The sequence below is a fragment of the Xenopus laevis genome, chromosome 4L (genome assembly GCF_017654675.1).
Source record: "Xenopus laevis strain J_2021 chromosome 4L, Xenopus_laevis_v10.1, whole genome shotgun sequence".
Taxonomy (NCBI): domain Eukaryota; kingdom Metazoa; phylum Chordata; class Amphibia; order Anura; family Pipidae; genus Xenopus; species Xenopus laevis.
This window is the reverse complement of record NC_054377.1, coordinates 139003277-139020331: the sequence shown is the minus strand read 5'-3', so window position 1 is coordinate 139020331 and position 17055 is coordinate 139003277. Positions and strand designations below refer to the sequence as shown.

Genomic DNA, 17055 nt, shown 5'->3' with positions numbered 1-17055 from the left:
AGGCAGGCAACACATAATATGCTGGCGGAGCAAATGCTACATGTACCATGAGCCTCAACTCTTATCGTTCCAGGTTTCTAAAGCAATAAATTAGCGGTTTGGTTAACGGCCACTGAACATGTGCTATACAAACAGCTGCAATCCTGATAGGGAAGACAATTAAGTATTTTCCATTATGCAGCTAAAAAAATAAAGATTCCTACAAAACACACAAAAGGTTTCCTCTGTCCCAGTAGTGAAAAACATTATTTCACAAAGATGTCAGCATAGAATGGCTGAAGGTCTATTAAAAACATGGCTCTGGGGGACTGGGAGGAAATGCATATTCTTGGAAAACACTCTGTAAAGTCAAGGGACAGGCCGATTAGACAGACTACAGCTTGTTTTGCAAAGCATAACTTTTTATCTAAATCCTGGTGTTTGTGTGTGTGTGTGTGTGTGTGTGTGTGTGTGTGTGTGTGTGTGTGTGTGTGTATATATATTATAGCAACTTAAAGACATGCTTAAAGGATATGTAAAGTGAATGTAAAATTGATAAGGGTGCTATTTTAAGCACTTTTGCAATGTACCATCATTATTTATTTTTGTTTTAATTCCAAGCTATAAAAAGATACATGTACTGATAACATTAATCAATTTTGTTACAACAGCACCACCTGCTGGTCACTTTCCAACCATTCTGACCACCAAGTAGTCAAGGAGGTTGTCAGAAGATGTTCTGTCTGATGTTCTTCTGGTTAGGGAAGATTTGAGAAAGGTTTCTAATTTTCATAACCAGAAGAACATCAGAGCAGCCTCTTTCTTTCTCCTGACAACTTCCTTGGTGGTCGAACTGGTCAGAAAATGACCAGCAGGTGACGCTGTTGTAGCAAAATTCATTTATATTAACAGTACATGCATCCCTTAATATCTTAGAATGAAAAGAAAATAAATAATGAATGCACATTGCAAAAGTTCTTAGAATAGCACTCTCACCAATTTTACATTCACTTGTTTTAAAGGTTTACTTATAAGTGATACCTTCATCTAGGGGTGCACTTCAATGAGCTGAAACTAGTCTCAGGTTACCAGGGGCAGCAAAAAGCCATCCCTGGTACCTTTAAGAGCCGAATTTCTGGTTTTTAAACTGGAAATTTGTCTGGTCTAGTGTGAGAGAGCACAATCCAGCTCCGCAAATGGATTTAACTGGAATTGGTTTGGGGCTTCATTTGCAGATAGTAACAGCACCCTACTACTGATGACAGTGAAACATTCCCTGACCTTCATTCAGATTTTGATGAGCTAAACAGGATCATTGAGGTTACAGGAAGTCCACAGCCATCACTGATCAACAAGATGGAAAGCTCACATGTAAGCAAGAAAAGAATGTCATCAATATAACCATCCAATCACAACTTGGCTTCTTCTGGTTAAAAAGTCCCCTAACAACCCAGGTTTATTTATAGGCTATTATACAACGTAGACCAAGGGGATACCTATTATAGTATAGTTTTATAGTAATGAACCTGTTATCCAGAATGCTTAGGACCTGGGGTTTTCTGAATAATGGATCTTTCCATAATTTGGATCTTCATATCTTAAGTCTACTAGAAAATCACGTAAACATTAAATAATCCCAACAGGCTGGTTTTGCTTCCAATAAGGATTAATTATATCTTAGTTGGGATCAAGTATAAGGGACTGCTTTATTATTACAGAGAAAAAGGGAAACTTTTAAAAATATGGAATATTTGGATAAAATGGAGTCTGTGGGAGACGGCCATCCCATAATTTGGAGCTTTCTGGATAATGGGTTAAAGCATAACCAATCCCATATCCCTTTACTGGCTATAAGCACACTTGGGTGGTTGTTCAGAAATGTTCTTAAAACAGAGAAATACTGATGCTGCTATAGTTATATCACTCTGTACAGCGTGGTCAAGCATTACAAAGGGTTTTGTCCCCGAAACGTTGCACCATGCATTAAATAAAATTGCAAGGGTTTGCCCTGCTGAATGCATGTCTTGTGTGCCGGAGATATTCTTCATACGTTGGACTGGAGGTTGCCAATTACCCCATCACTGAGCACCAAGAGGAGAGATTTGGGAACGTAGGGTGTGTGGTTATTTCCAATTTCTTTATTGTGCAGACCATGACCAAGTTTAGAGTTTGTTCATGCTTATTACAGGTTAATACCTACACTGCCATAATTTGATGTATTTCTATGCACAGCCTATGCATTGTGGCCTTGAAATATAATCGCTTCTTGTGATGGGATTATGATATTAAAGGAAGGGGATGAGAGGTGTCACACAAAAACTGGAAGCAGAATACATATACCTTTATTAAAGATAGGAAATGCACATACACTTCTGTGCATTTTCCACCTAACAATGAGAAAACCGCTCTTTGTATCAATGCCGTACCAGTTCTTGAGCCCTTGACTCGTACATAATTGCTTTTTTTTTTTTTTTTTTTAAATACTGTGCAGTACTCTACTAATTCTATGATCAAATGGCAAAACACTGCAAAAAAAATTAAAAATAAATACATTTTATGGCTATTGAATAATGCCACTATATTGTTTTTGAACTGTGCTTCCCATTTCCAGGCTCAAGACTATGTGAGAATGCTCCCCAAGAAACAAAAAAAGAATTTTAAGGAGCTCTTTCCAACTATGAGTTCAATAGGTATGTCTTCCTTTGGAAATATTGGTATGTGACCTATTATCCACAATGCTCAGGACCTGGGGGGATATTTCTGTAATATGCATGCCTTAAGTCTACTAGAAAGTCATGTAAACATTAAGTAAACCCAATAGGCTGGTTTTGCTTCCAATAAGGATTAATTATATCTTAGTTGGGATCAAGTACAAGGTATTGTTTTATAATTATAAAGAAAAAGAAAATAATTGTTAACAGAACCCATACCCGTTCTAATATCTATCTGGAATACAGCTTTAGGGCATATCTAGTGTTTGTTCTACAAGAGGAAACACTGCAGACTCACCTGTAGTTGTGTTGTGCCCAGCTAAGTACAATGGCACTTAATTCCAGATGGGGTTTGGATGAAGCTGGCAGCTATACTGCGCCATGCACTAACACTGCACCAATTACACAACAATTGTGTTTATGATCTACAGTATCTGTATTGCACTTTCTCTTCTATTACTGCCAGAGACGGAACTCTTAGAGAAGATGCTGGATCTAGACCCTGAAAAAAGAATCAATGCAACGGAAGCCCTAGCACATCCATATCTTGAGGAATATAACGATTCTGATCCTGATCCACCTGCAGAGAAATATGATGACTCATTTGAAAGCCTAGATCTGGATGTCCATGAGTGGAAAAGTAAGAAGGGTGTTGGGGATGGACAACTAAGATACTTAGCTATTTCTATCCACCACTGTTAATATGGGTTTATAGGGTATAACTTGATGGCTCTGCTCATTTGCTGACATTGAGAAATGAGTTCGCCACCAACCTAGTGGGGCAAATTGGGATGATCTGACCATTTTCTCCTTGCGTCAATGATCTTATCCCATTGGGGGAGCGTACTGCAGCAATGGGTTTTAAAAATGTGCACGATCGATATCTCGCTGATTTTTCACCAAGGTTTTTATGGTTAAAGGGATACTGTCATGGGAAAAAACATTTTTCAAAATGAATCTGTTAATAGTGCTGCTCCAGCAGAATTCTGCACTGAAATCCATTTCTCAAAAGAACAAACAGATTTTTTTATACTCAATTTTGAAATCTGACATGGGGCTAGACATATTGTCAATTTCCCAGCTGCCCCAAGTCATGTGACTTGGGCTCTGATAAACTTCAATCACTCTTTACTGCTGTACTGCAAGTTGGAGTGATATCACCCCCTCCCTCCACCCCCCCCCCCAGCAGTCAAACAAAAGAACAATGGGAAGGTAACCAGATAGCAGCTCCCTAACACAAGATAACAGCTGCCTGGTAGATCTAAGAACAATACTCAATAGTAAAAACCCAGGAGAAGGAAAAACAGCAGCCTGCCAGAAAGCATTTCTCTCCTAAAGTGCAGGCACAAGTCACATGACCAGGGGCAGATGGGAAATTGACAAAATGTCTAGCCCCATGTCAGATTTCAAAATTGAATATAAAAAAATCTGTTTGCTCTTTTGAGAAATGGATTTCAGTGCAGAATTCTGCTGGAGTAGCACTATTAACTGATGTGTTTTGAAAAAAACATGTTTTCCGATGACAGGATCCCTTTAAAATTAAAACTGGCAATTTCAACTAGGGAGTTATCCAAATTCGATTTGAGTTTTTTAAAAAAATTTGAATTTGATTTTCGAGATTCATCATACTCTGGCTCTTTAAGAACTCGAATTTGACTATTCGCCACCTGAACCCTGACGAATTGCTGTTTAAGTCAATGGGAGAAGTCCAGGGATCAATTCTGTGTTGTTTGCAGCCTTCCTGACATTCGAGTTTTGTTCAGAAAAAAAAACTCGAATTCGATTCACCCGAGTTTAAAAATTTTGATTATAATAATAAATTTCGATTGGTCGAATTTCATGGGAGTTTAAAAAAAAAAACCTCACAATTCGAAATTCTGACCTTTGATAAATGTGCCTCTAAAGCTGGCCATAGACGCAAAGATCTGATCGTACGAATCGAGGATTCGTACGATTTTCGAACCGTGTGTGGAGAGTCCCGACATTTTTCGTCCGGCGGAGATCGGTCGTTTGGTCAATCGGACAGGTTAGAAAACTTCTGTCGGCTGCCGATAATATCTCTGCATGTATTGCCGATTGTAGGATTTTCAGTGGGAGACTGTCACCAGCTTTGGTTGGACATAGATATCGTACGATTGCTGTCAGGGGCAGAACATTGCTGATCTGTTCTTTAACTAATCTGACTGGTAAGACTTTGATCTGAATGGTTAGTGGTGGGTCGGGAGATGGGAAAGTCCGATCGTACGATGATTCGTACGATCGGATCTTTGCATCTATGGCCAGCTTAAATGTCTCTGTTCACGGATCTCTAATTCAGGGTTAGTTGCTAATTGCTAGATTTATGATGAAGATACTGTATATGTAATCATAATGACAAGGGAAGTCAAATTTCTAATATCCATTGTTTATGTATACAGCCCTCTGGATTCCAGTTGCTAATTGGATTTACAGTATATTTCCCTGTAGCTTGTATTTGTCCACTGAATTTCTGTACCTGGACTTTTCAGCCCTGTTCCACTAATCCCAATGTTTCAAGAGTGAGGGTGAAACAGAATTAGAGGTGGGTGGAGGGGTGAGGATGTACTGTAAAGAGGAAAGGTTAGAAATGTGGAGGAAATGACTGCACAAGGGGAATTCATGTAAAGTCAGCATCCTAATTTCTATAGAGTCCCCCCGCAAGCGCAGCTAGCACAGCTGGATTCCGGAACCACGACAGCTGGAGGCCAGGGGTTGCCTGTCCCTGATGCACATTGTCACCGGCTGCACAAGAATTAATTGGTCCCACAGGCGGCTAACCTAATAAAGACAGATGGAGAGGCTTGCCCTTGGAATAATTCTTTTATCTGCCTTGTATCATATCACATATGTGCATAAATGTTATTAGCTAGACTGCATTGTTGCTTCATCCGCTTTGCCTCCCTAGAGCTACATGGTTCTTATTATAGGCATGTTGTTGAACTTGAACTGTCGTGGGGAGCTGGAAGTTGAAGTTCAACAACAAGACTGAAGTAGATGTTGAGGGTATGGACACGAGACGCCAAAGAACCTAAACTTAGAGAAAAGTTTTAAAGGGCATGTAAAGTCTAAAATAGAATAAGACTAGAAATGCTGTATTTTGTATACTGAATATAAACATGAACTTACTGCACCACAAGCCTAATCAAACAAATTATTTAAGTTGGCTACAGGGGTCACTATCTTGTAACTTTGTTATACATCTTTGCAAGACTAAGACTGTGCACATGCTCAGTGTGGTCTGGGCTGCTTAGGGATCGTCATAAACAAAGCTGCTTGAGTTCTGCATGGCTGGGAAGTATGGCGGGGGCTCCCCCTGTTGTTCATAAGTATGATTGTTTCCCTGCTCAGAAGTTAGGGACCATCTCACAATTCCTATCCACAGCATATAAAAACTGCACACATTTTTAAATTAAAGTATATTGTAGATAGGTTTCTTTTTCATTAAAGAAAGTAAAAATGGGATTTTATTTTTTTTTGCCTTTACATGCCCTTTAAAACCAATAACAGCACTTAGCTACACAATACGTCTCCTGTCTGGTTACCAGGGTCACAGTCCATATTAGCAGCACAGAATTGTAAAGGGAAAATCATTACATTTCTTGTTAAAGGAGAAGGAAAGGCATTTTTACTTGGGGTGCCAAATGTGAGGCACCCCCTTCGAATTTCGAAGTTTTTTTTGGGAACTTCGGCCATCGAATAGGCTACTACGACTTCGATTCGAACAATTCGAACTAAAAATCGTTTGACTATTCGACTATCGAATGGTCGAATAGTCAAACGGTTTTTACTACTGTCTCTTTAAAAAAAACTTCGACTACATACTTCGGCAGTTTAAACCTACCAAGGTATAATGTTAGCCTATGGGGACCTTCCTCATAAGTTTTTTTGATTGAAGAAAAATCCTTTGATCAATCTATTAAAATCCTTTGAATCGATCGATCGTAGTATTTGCGGTAAATCCTTCGAATTCAAATATCGAATTTTACTTTGAGGGTTTATTAACCCTCGACATTCGACCCTTAGTAAATGTACCCCTAAATTTGGGCATACATTTAAAAAAAACAGTGAATCTCTGCCTCATTTGGCCACCTGTGTACTAAACTGCCTTTGCCTGAACAGATTCTTCAGCCTCTGGGCCAAAGACAGGAACATAATGCTAGATTGTAAGCACTTGAACGTAGGGACCTCTGATACTATGTTTTACTCTGTAAGCCTTTTTTGTTAAACAGGTTGTTTACCTTTGAGATAACTTTTAGTACGATGTAGAGAGTGATATTCTGAGACAATTTGTAATTGGTTTTCATTTTTTATTATTTAACGTTATTGAGCTTTTTATTCAGCAGCTCTTAAATTTGCATTTTAAGCATTCTGGTAGCTATGGACCAAATTACCCTAGCAACCATGCCCTGATTTGAATAAGAGACTGGAATATGAATAGTAGAGGCCTGAATAGAAAGATGAGGAATAAAAAGTAACAATAACAATACATTTGTAGCCTTACAGAGCATTTGCTTTTTAGAAGGGGTCAGCGACGCCCATTTGAAAGCTGCAATGAGTCAGAAGAAAAAGGCATATAACTTTAAAACTATTAAAAAATAGATAATGAAGACCAATTGCTTAGAATTGGCCATTCTATAACATACTAAAAGTTACCTTAAAGGTGAATCACTTCTTAAAATTATTGTAAGACCCCTGTTCCTTATAAAAGAATGTAAAGCACTGTATAACATGTCACATTGATCTGAGAATGGGGTCCTTATCTTTTGCACTCTTATTGCTACATCAGTCAAAGGCATTGCAAGCAGCGGTACAATAAATGTTTAAAAGCCTTTCAGATAAAGGGTATTTGATCCACATAAAATCCCTTCCATAAAGCACAGTAGGCTTCTGTTGTTTGCCAGAAAGTAAATAGCAATGGACAAGTATGAGCACCGGGAGATAGATCCCCCATGCAATAATACTTTACACAATATTTCAAGCTGCTTTCAAGGGGAACTATCGTGAAAATGAAAATTTAATATAAGCTTTATCATACTGAAAATCAGAACAATCAATTAAAAATGCTGTACCATTTCTATCAATAATCAAGTTTATCTTCACTATTCCTCACTCAGCATCTGCTTCTCTTCATTCTGTCTTTATTCAGGAGTTGGGTGTCAGATGAATCATCCAATATATATTATAAGGGGCTCCTTTTGCCTAGAAGATGTATTAGAGCTCACTCTATTAAAATCACCAGAAATCCCGTCTCTCTACATGCAGAATTTGTGCAAAATGCAGTCATTTTGGTTTTAATTTTGGATTTTGTTTGTACTGGAATCAGTTATTTGAGTGAGCTCTAATTCATCTGCTAGAAAAGGAGCCCCCCTATTAGATATATTGGATCATTCATCTGACACCCAACTGCTGCATGAAGACAGAATGAAGAGAGAGAGATGCTGAGAGAGGAATAGTGAAGATAAACTTGATTATTTCAGAAACAATGCAGAATATTTAATTGATTATAATTAGAAAGTTTCCTACTTCAGTATGAGGAAGCTTATATTAAATGTTCATTTCTGCGATAGTTCCCCTTTAAGGTAAAAGTAAATCCGTATTCTTATGACAGTATCCGTGTAAGAACATTAGGTTCATTAGGTTAGGAAAAGAAATCTCTAACTGATTTTACATTTTTGTGCAGGTTTGAGCCACATGGAAATAATGACGTTTGAGCCAATGAAACAGAGCCAAGCAGCTAGTTAACTACACAGGACTAATTCTCCATAATAACTAGTATGGGATCCACCTTCTCAGCTCTTTGGAACAAGAAACTGCACAATTCAGAGGCAGGCAGAAACATGGTGTCCTGACCCAAAAGAACTTGTTCATTGAGTTGAGCATTCACTGCCGATATGACTGAGTTTATTATTTTTTTATGCAAATCTTTTACTTTCTGCTGATAATGGTTTTGTTTTGTATTGTGACCTGAAACGAGGACAACATGAGAACTGAGCCGTAAGCTTCATTGGGGGGCTCCTTAGAAATAAAAAAAGATGACAAATGATATACTGTATAAAGTATATAAATATATAATTACATTGTGTAAAGTGAAAGTGTATCACAGGCAGAGGAAGACTAACCCACACACGAGTGACATCTAGTAATGTGGAGGCAACTTAATCGCTGAATCAGACGTCATCTGCAGACGGGTCTCACTGTGTGCAAAGAAGAATATGTGACCAATGCAATGTACAGAAATATATTAATAATGTGCATATAAGCTGTTAATCATTAAAAACGCTTAAAATGTATTTTAAAAAAAAAAACCCTTTCTTAATTCATCCAACCCAGAAAACCCTAGTATTTAAAGGGATACTCAAAACGCATCAGTTAATAGTGCTGCTCCAGCAGAATTCTACACTGAAATCCATTTCTCAAAAGAGCAAACAGATTTTTTTATATTTTATTTTTAAATCTGAAATGGGGCTAGACATTTTGTCAGTTTCCCAGCTGTCCCCAGTCATGTGACTTGTGCTCTGATAAACTTCAGTCACTCTTTACTGCTGTATTGCAAATTGGAGTGATATCACCCCCTGCCTCCCCCCCCCCCAGCAGCCTAACATCAGAACAATGGGAAGGTAACCAGATAGCAGCTCTCTAACACAAGATAACAGCTGCCTGGTAGATCTAAGAACAGCACTCAATAGTAAAATCCAGGTCCCACTGAGACACATTCAGTTACATTGAGTAGGATAAACAACAGCCTGCCAGAAAGCAGTTCCATCCTAAAGTGCAGGCTCTTTCTGAAAGCACACGACTAGGAAAAGCGACCTGAGATGCACCTACACACCAATATTACAACTAAAAAATACACTTGCTGGTTCAGGAATGAAATTTTATATTGTAGAGTGAATTATTTGCAGTGTAAACAGTGTCATTTAGAGATAAAAACTACACCATAAAAATCATGATTAAGTAAAAAAAAAGGGCTTGCTTCATTCCTCGGGTCATTTTCTAGACTGTAGGCTTCATCCAAACAATTGTTCCTTCAAAAGACCAATAAAACATTAGCAGTACATGACTCTTTCTGCACATTTCTAAATTGCCTACAAAATGGAGCAGACACCTGCATTTATTACAACGGTGCTGGGGGGCGCACTGCTAGTGCAAAGAGTACAAACCCGAAATTTGTCTCTTAAAGGTTCCAGGAGCAGCCTCATTGGAGCAGCGCCCCTGTATATGATGGATGGGCACGTAGGCAACTTAGTGAGTACTGGTTAGTGGAAGCCAAAATGAATCACTGCATTTCCATACTTACTACTTGCCCTATGGCAGGCAGTGGGGATAGGCTGCCTTATGCCCCCATTGCTGCACTCTGCACCAAGCGCCGGATTTCCAAGCACTAAGGGACATACTTTTTGGCTGGGTCATAGTAAATTAACCTTATTATATGCACAAAGCTACAATTCTTTTAAGCAAAACAACCAATATTTGCTCATGCAGTGCAATGAATTTAAGCCAGCCCCTGCATGAGCCATCCTTGGCCAGTCCTTAGAGAAATACTAAATTAAATCTTTCTACATTAATCATACTACCGGTATTTATAATTTTGCCACAAAAGTATTTGTCCAGTGCTTTTATTTTATCTGATCCCCTCTGTTCCTCTATGAGGGGGGCTGAAATATTTGTGCAGCAGCAGTCCGTTAGCATTAGAAATAGCCGGGCATGGAGCAACATAGTGCAGGTATGGGACCTGTTATCCAGAATGCTCGGGACCTGGGGTTTTCCGGATAACGGATCTTTCTGTAATTTGGGTCTTCATGCCTTAAGTCTACTAGAAATCCATTTAAACATTAAATAAACCCAATAGGCTGGTTTTGCTTCCAATAGGGATTAATTATATCTTAGTTGGAATCGTGTACAAGCGACTGTTTTATTATTCCAGAGAAAAAGGAAATCATTTTTACAAATTTGGTTTATTTGGATAAAATGGAGTCTATGGGAGACAGCCATTCTGTAATTCGGAGCTTTCTGGATATCGGGTTTCCGGATAAGGGATTAACAATGCATGTTAATATGCCTCCAGGTCCCAGCATTCTCTATGGGTCTTTTGGCCATGCCACTTTTTAACATGATGTGACCATTATGGCAGCTGCAAAGAAGGTGATATCTGCTTTGATAAAGGAACAATTCAGTAGGACACTGGAATCACAAGGAATCTGTGCAAGCATTACATTCTATCCATCTAAATCATTAGAACACACTACATTGCAATCAGTGGTGTAACTAGATATACTGGGCCCCACAGCAAATAATTTTTCAGGCTCCCAAAATGTGTAAAGGTTGACTTGTTTTAACAAGATTTATTGAAATTGATATGAAATAGGGCCTCAGGGGCCCCTATACCTCCTGGGCCTCGGTAGTTTTACCCCTTATTGCAGTAAAGCAAGTGGATTATGACACATGGGAGCAATTATCCCTAAAAAACACAGATAATCTAGATTTAAGATACTATCTATGCCTTGTGCTTTAAAGTGGACCTGTCACCCAGACATAAAAAGCTGTATAATAAATGTCCTTTTCAAATTTAACATGAAATACAAGTTCTTTTTTTATTAAAGCAATCATAGCTGTTGTAAACTCATTTAAAAATCTCAGCTGTCAATTAAATATTGTCAGCTGACAAATACTTTCACCTTCCATTCAGAACTTTCTAAATGTCACTGATCTCCCCACATTCCCCCAGTTCTCTTAACCATTTAATTGTGTAGCCAGGGCATGGGGAAGGACATTGGGTCCCCCATTCTGGTGCACAAACAAAATTTTGAGGTGATGTAAGGTTTGCCTTAAAGGGATACTGTCATGGGAAAAAAAAATTCAAAATGAATCAGTTAATAGTGCTGCTCCAGCAGAATTCTGCACAGAAATCCGTTTCTGAAAAGAGCAAACCGATTTTTTTATATTCAATTTTGAAATCTGACATGGGGCTAGACATATTGTCAATTTCCCAGCTGCCCCAAGTCATGTGACTTGTGCTCTGATAAACTTCAATCACTCTTTACTGCTGTACTGCAAGTTGGAGTGATATCACCCCCTCCCCCCCCCCCCAGCAGCCAAACAAAAGAACAATGGGAAGGTAACCAGATAACAGCTCCCTAACACAAGATAACAGCTGCCTGGTAGATCTAAGAACAACACTCAATAGTAAAAACCAAGTCCCACTGAGACACATTCAGTTACATTGAGAAGGAAAAACAGCAGCCTGCCAGAAAGCATTTCTTTCCTAAAGTGCAGGCACAAGTCACATGACTGGGGCAGCTGGGAAATTGACAAAATGTCTAGCCCCATGTCAGATTTCAAAATTGAATATAATAAAATCTGTTTGCTCTTTTGAGAAATGGATTTCAGTTCAGAATTCTGCTGGAGTAGCACTATTAACTGGTGCGTTTTGAAAAAAACATGCTTTCCGATGACAGGATCCCTTTAATAAGAATGTCCACAAAATGGCTCCTGTCTGCTTGCTATAATACAAATGGAAACAAGATGCATATAATTTATACAGTGTAATTAAAGCTTATTTTGCTTGATTAATGTGATAAAATAGGATATGGAAAAAAAATTGGGTGACGGGTCCCCTTTAACTATGCGCAACCCAATGACAGTAATGGAGTGCATTCATATGCCGTAACAGATGTATTGAGCATCATTACCTGAGAAAATCCTGAAGACTTTAATTTGTTAGAATATCAAAGCAAACAAGTCAAGGAAAAACCTGCAATGAACACGAGCTCCCTCTGCCGTCCACAACAATATCCATGCAGCTATAAATAAACACAGGAGCTTAGTTAGTTCTGTGCCTGTATGTAACAAGTAATAATGTACTCCAATGATTTAATGCTACTGTGATATCTGTTGTTTTCTTTCACGCAGGGTTTTCGTGCTAATCTGGTATTCAATGCGCACAATGAGTACAATGCATGAATCTGCTGAACTCTATTAGATTAGGCAATGGCTTATTATATCTGTATCTCAGATTTCTGCAGCTCAACTACAGCCTTTCTTTTCCAGCTCAAGTGTTTTATTTACTGATGTTTTCCATGCGCTGTCCCTCTATGTCTATGTAAAACAGAAAAAGGAGCTTTCCTGTAGGACAAACCTCTTAAAACTAAATACAGTTGAAATCTGTGGCGTAACTAGATGTTCCTGGGCCGGTCTCATTCTGAAGATTTCCGAAGAGAAATGTACTGGAATTAGTTCTTTGAGTGAGCTCTTATTCATCTGCTAGGAAAGGGAGCCATAAGATATATTGGATCATTCATCTGACACCCAACTGCTGAATGAAGACCGAGTGAAGAGAAACAAATGCTGAGAAAGGAATAGTGAAGATAAACTTGATTATTTCAGAAACGGTACAGAATATTTAATTGTTTGTATTTAGAAAGTTTCTTATTTCAAGCTAATATTAAATTTTAATTTTTGCATTAGTTCCCCTTTTAAAGCCCTGACCGCCAGCCCCCTAGTGGCCCAGTAAAAAGTGACTGTCTATGGCATCTAACATCAGCCTTCTGGTATTCACCAGAATCCATAGTTTGCCAGTCGAGACCTGCTTCATTTGTTATGAGAACCTGCTGCTGCCTGGAGTACGACCTCTTACATTGCATGTTACTGGTTAAAAAGGACGGTTGCCTGCATCATTTTCCAAGTAACTGCATGAATCACATATCCGCTGCCATTTGAAATAAAAAAAAAAAATTATTTTGCAGGAGGCAAAAAGAAACCTTTGAAACAGCCCAAAAAGGCTTCCAAAGATTTGGAATTTTTGTACAATTAACACAGCCTGTTGCTGCATTACCTTTAAAGGGATCCAGACATCGGAAAACATGTTTTTTTTCAAAACACATCAGTTAATAGTGCTACTCCAGCAGAATTCTGCACTGAAATCCATTTCTCAAAAGAGCAAACAGATTTTTTTATATTCAATTTTGAAATCTGACATGGGGCTAGACATTTTGTCAATTTCCCAGCTGCCCCTGGTCATGTGACTTGTGCCTGCACTTTAGGAGAGAAATGCTTTCTGGCAGGCTGCTGTTTTTCCTTCTCAATGTAACTGAATGTGTCTCAGTGGGACATGGATTTTTACTATTGAGTGTTGTTCTTAGATCTACCAGGCAGCTGTTATCTTGTGTTAGGGGGCTGCTATCTGGTTGCCTTCCCATTGTTCTTTTGTTTGGCTGCTGGGGGGGAAAAAGGAGGGGGTGATATCACTCCAACTTGCAGTACAGCAGTAAAGAGTGATTGAAGTTTATCAGAGCACAAGTCACATGACTTGTGCTCAGACTCACACAGACTGATGTATGCTCTAAACACAGGTAAAATATCCCACCTGTGTTTGCCGCTTACATATGTCTGTGTGAGTACAGGCCCCTTCACAATAACTGAGTGCGTCTACTCCTGCGCTACCCTGTGACTGAACGGAAGAAAGCGCAACGCAGGAAAATCCGCCCGTGTGTAAGAGCCCTAATTCAATAATATCCCATTTGAGCACTGGAAACCAAAACTAGATGGGGCCTTACCAGTGCTCTGTGATAGGGGAAGAACAGTTGAACTTCTAGTGGTGTAACTAAATGTTACTGGGCCTTAGAGCAAATTCAATTTAGGGCCACAAAACATTGGTAAATTGACCTATTCATTAATACAAAGATATGTATACTTTATATTGTTCCTTAATTAGGCCCTTACTGGCCCTCTACACTCCTGGGTCCCCCAGCAACCGCTGGGTCTGCTCCCTCTGTAGTTACGCCCCTGCTTGTTCTTGTAAAAAATATGTGCATTTTAAATGCCATCTTCAACCTCTGTGTCTTTTGCAGGGACCATAAAACAAATATACATTTCTGTAAACAATATAATATGAAAATGTGTTTTGTTGCCTCCCCTCCTTCCATGAGAAACTTGGTCTTTAACTTCTTCCTTCCCCAGGGGTTTGCGGGGGCTCCCTTTCCCCCCAAGCTCTTTTTTCTTATTACCTAAAGTGAGCAGCTGGCCGACAAAGTATTTACAGAGCGATAAATACACTGGAAATTATTATGAGAAGCCTAATGAATTTAGCAGTAATGACTGCCCATTGTAGCATGAAAATAACTCTCAGTGAATTGTGATGCTGATGAGATCCCAGAGCTTTAAATCTATAAAGAGCTTAATCATACGGAGGAGTTTGTTTGGCTCATTGTTTTACATGGGATTCTATTCAGAATGTTAAACAGAAGAGATTTAAAGGGATACTTAGGCTAGAGTCACATGGGCAGATGTAAGACTCCTAAATATAATCTATAGACTAGAGGTTGTGTCAGTTGAATGCTGCGTGTTAAACAGGAATTCCACCTAAAAACAGTTGTTTGTATAAAATTAATTCTAAACTGCTTTCCAATATACACGTTTGGTGCTTATGATTATTTGAAAATGTAATTGCTACTGAAAGCAGCGTTTGTTTATCCCTTTCTGCAGTTGAACTGGGGTGTCTGGGGCCCAGCACCTCAATGCCCCTCCCCCTAACCCTCCCACCCCACAAAACCAATCTCCCCAGTCCCTGGTAGAATATTCACAGCAGCAAATTGGCATTCACCCCAAATCATACTGTTCAGAGTTTCTGGCAGAGATCATCACTCTCTGCCAGAAACCCATTCTGCTTGGTTGGATAGTTTATCATCCCCCTAAAGAAAGCGAGAAACAAGTACCACTCTAATGCAACAGCCAATGAGAGTCAATAGCAGGGGTCCCCATCCTTTTCTCCCTTAAAGGGCATGTAAAGGGAAAAAAAATAAAATCCCATTTTTACTTTTTTTAATGAAAAAGAAACCTATCTCTAATATACTTTAAAAAATGAGTATCATTTTTATAAGAAACCTGACTGTATGCAGTGAAATTCTCCCTTCATTTACTGCTGTGGATAGGAATTGTCAGATGATCCCTAACTGCTCTGCAGGGAAACAATCATACTTATGAACAGCAGGGGGAGCCCCCGCCTTACTTCCCAGCCATGCAGAACTCAAGCAGCTTTGTTTATGACGATCCCTAAGCAGCCCAGACCACACTGAGCATGTGCACAGACTTCGTCTTGCAAAGATGTTTATCAAAGTTACAAGATGGTGACCCCCTGTAGCCAACTTTGAAAGCATAAATCATTTGTTTGATTAGGCTTGTGGTGCAGTAAGTTCATGTTTATGTTTAGTATACAAAATACAGCATTTCTAGCCTTATTCTATTTTAGACTTTACATGCCCTTTAATTGCTTATCTTAACACTTGAATCTTTATTTTCTATTATGATAAGCATTGCCGCTGACAAAGTCTGGCTAATTATATAGAAAGTTGGATCTCGCTGCAGATTTATTTGCTTGAAGAGCTGATGAGGTCATTCCCACAATGATCCTTATCACTTTTCCAAGCCAAACTGCAAGTTCCACCACAGACTTACATCATCCTCCGTGGTATTCCTTCTCCTTTCTCAGAATATTTATGGAACTCGCCGTTGGCTGACATTTTCCCCCGACAGTAATTAGGCCATGCCTTTCCCACAGGAAACTTTGGGTATAAAACAAATCTGAAAAAAGGAAAATCCCTTTAAAATCCATTCTATCAACACACACAATGGGGCTCATTTATCAACACTGGGCAAATTTGCCCAAGGGCAGTAACCTATAGCAACCAATCAGTGACTAACTTTTTAAAGCCAGCTGCAAGTAGAACAATGAATGCAGCAATTTGATTGGTTGCCATGGATTACTGCCCATGGGCAAATTTGCAGTAAATGAAGGGAGAACTTCACTGCATACAGTCAGGTTTCTTATAAAAACTGTAAACATTTGTAAATTAAAGTATATTGGAGATAGGTTTCCTTTACATTAAAGAAAGTAAAAATGGGATTTTATTTTTTTGCCCCTTGGGCAAAAGTCCCTAACACTCTACTTACTCCTCCGTGCAAATTCTGTCCAGTGGAGTTCACAGGCGCCATCTTCAGCTACTTCGGTAATCTTTGGGCGGGGGGCAGCTAGGCTGGAGGGGAGTCTATGCAGGGTAGAGGGGGTAAAGGTTTTTTTTTTATTTAGGGTTTGTTTTTACGTTAAGGTGGCCATAGATGCACCGATAATATTGTACAAAAAAAAATTTGTACGAAATTCCGTGCATGTATGGTGGGAGACCAGCAGAAGACAGATATCGGTTGGCTCATCGATCGGGCTGGCCAAAAAATTTTGATTGGGCGACTTTGAAGGCCATTGTTAGTGCTGAATCGTCAGATACAGGTAGAATTCTATTGTTTCTATCTGTATATCTGGCCATTTTAGCGAGCCCTGAAAAACTGAATCCAATCCTTA

The 17055-nt window shown here is 39.1% G+C and overlaps 1 protein-coding gene across 1 annotated transcript in view; it reads left to right on the top strand.

Moving 5' to 3' along the window:
* XB956263.L (provisional ortholog of mitogen-activated protein kinase 12 L homeolog) overlaps positions 1–9005 on the top strand; it is a 44496-nt gene extending 35491 nt beyond the window's left edge. The window contains 4 exon segments of the mRNA NM_001096609.1: positions 1271–1350; positions 2591–2669; positions 3157–3330; positions 8389–9005. Of these exon segments, the coding sequence (NP_001090078.1) occupies positions 1271–1350; positions 2591–2669; positions 3157–3330; positions 8389–8450 (395 nt within the window). The 3' untranslated portion in view covers positions 8451–9005.
* Positions 9006–17055: the final 8050 nt, after the last annotated feature.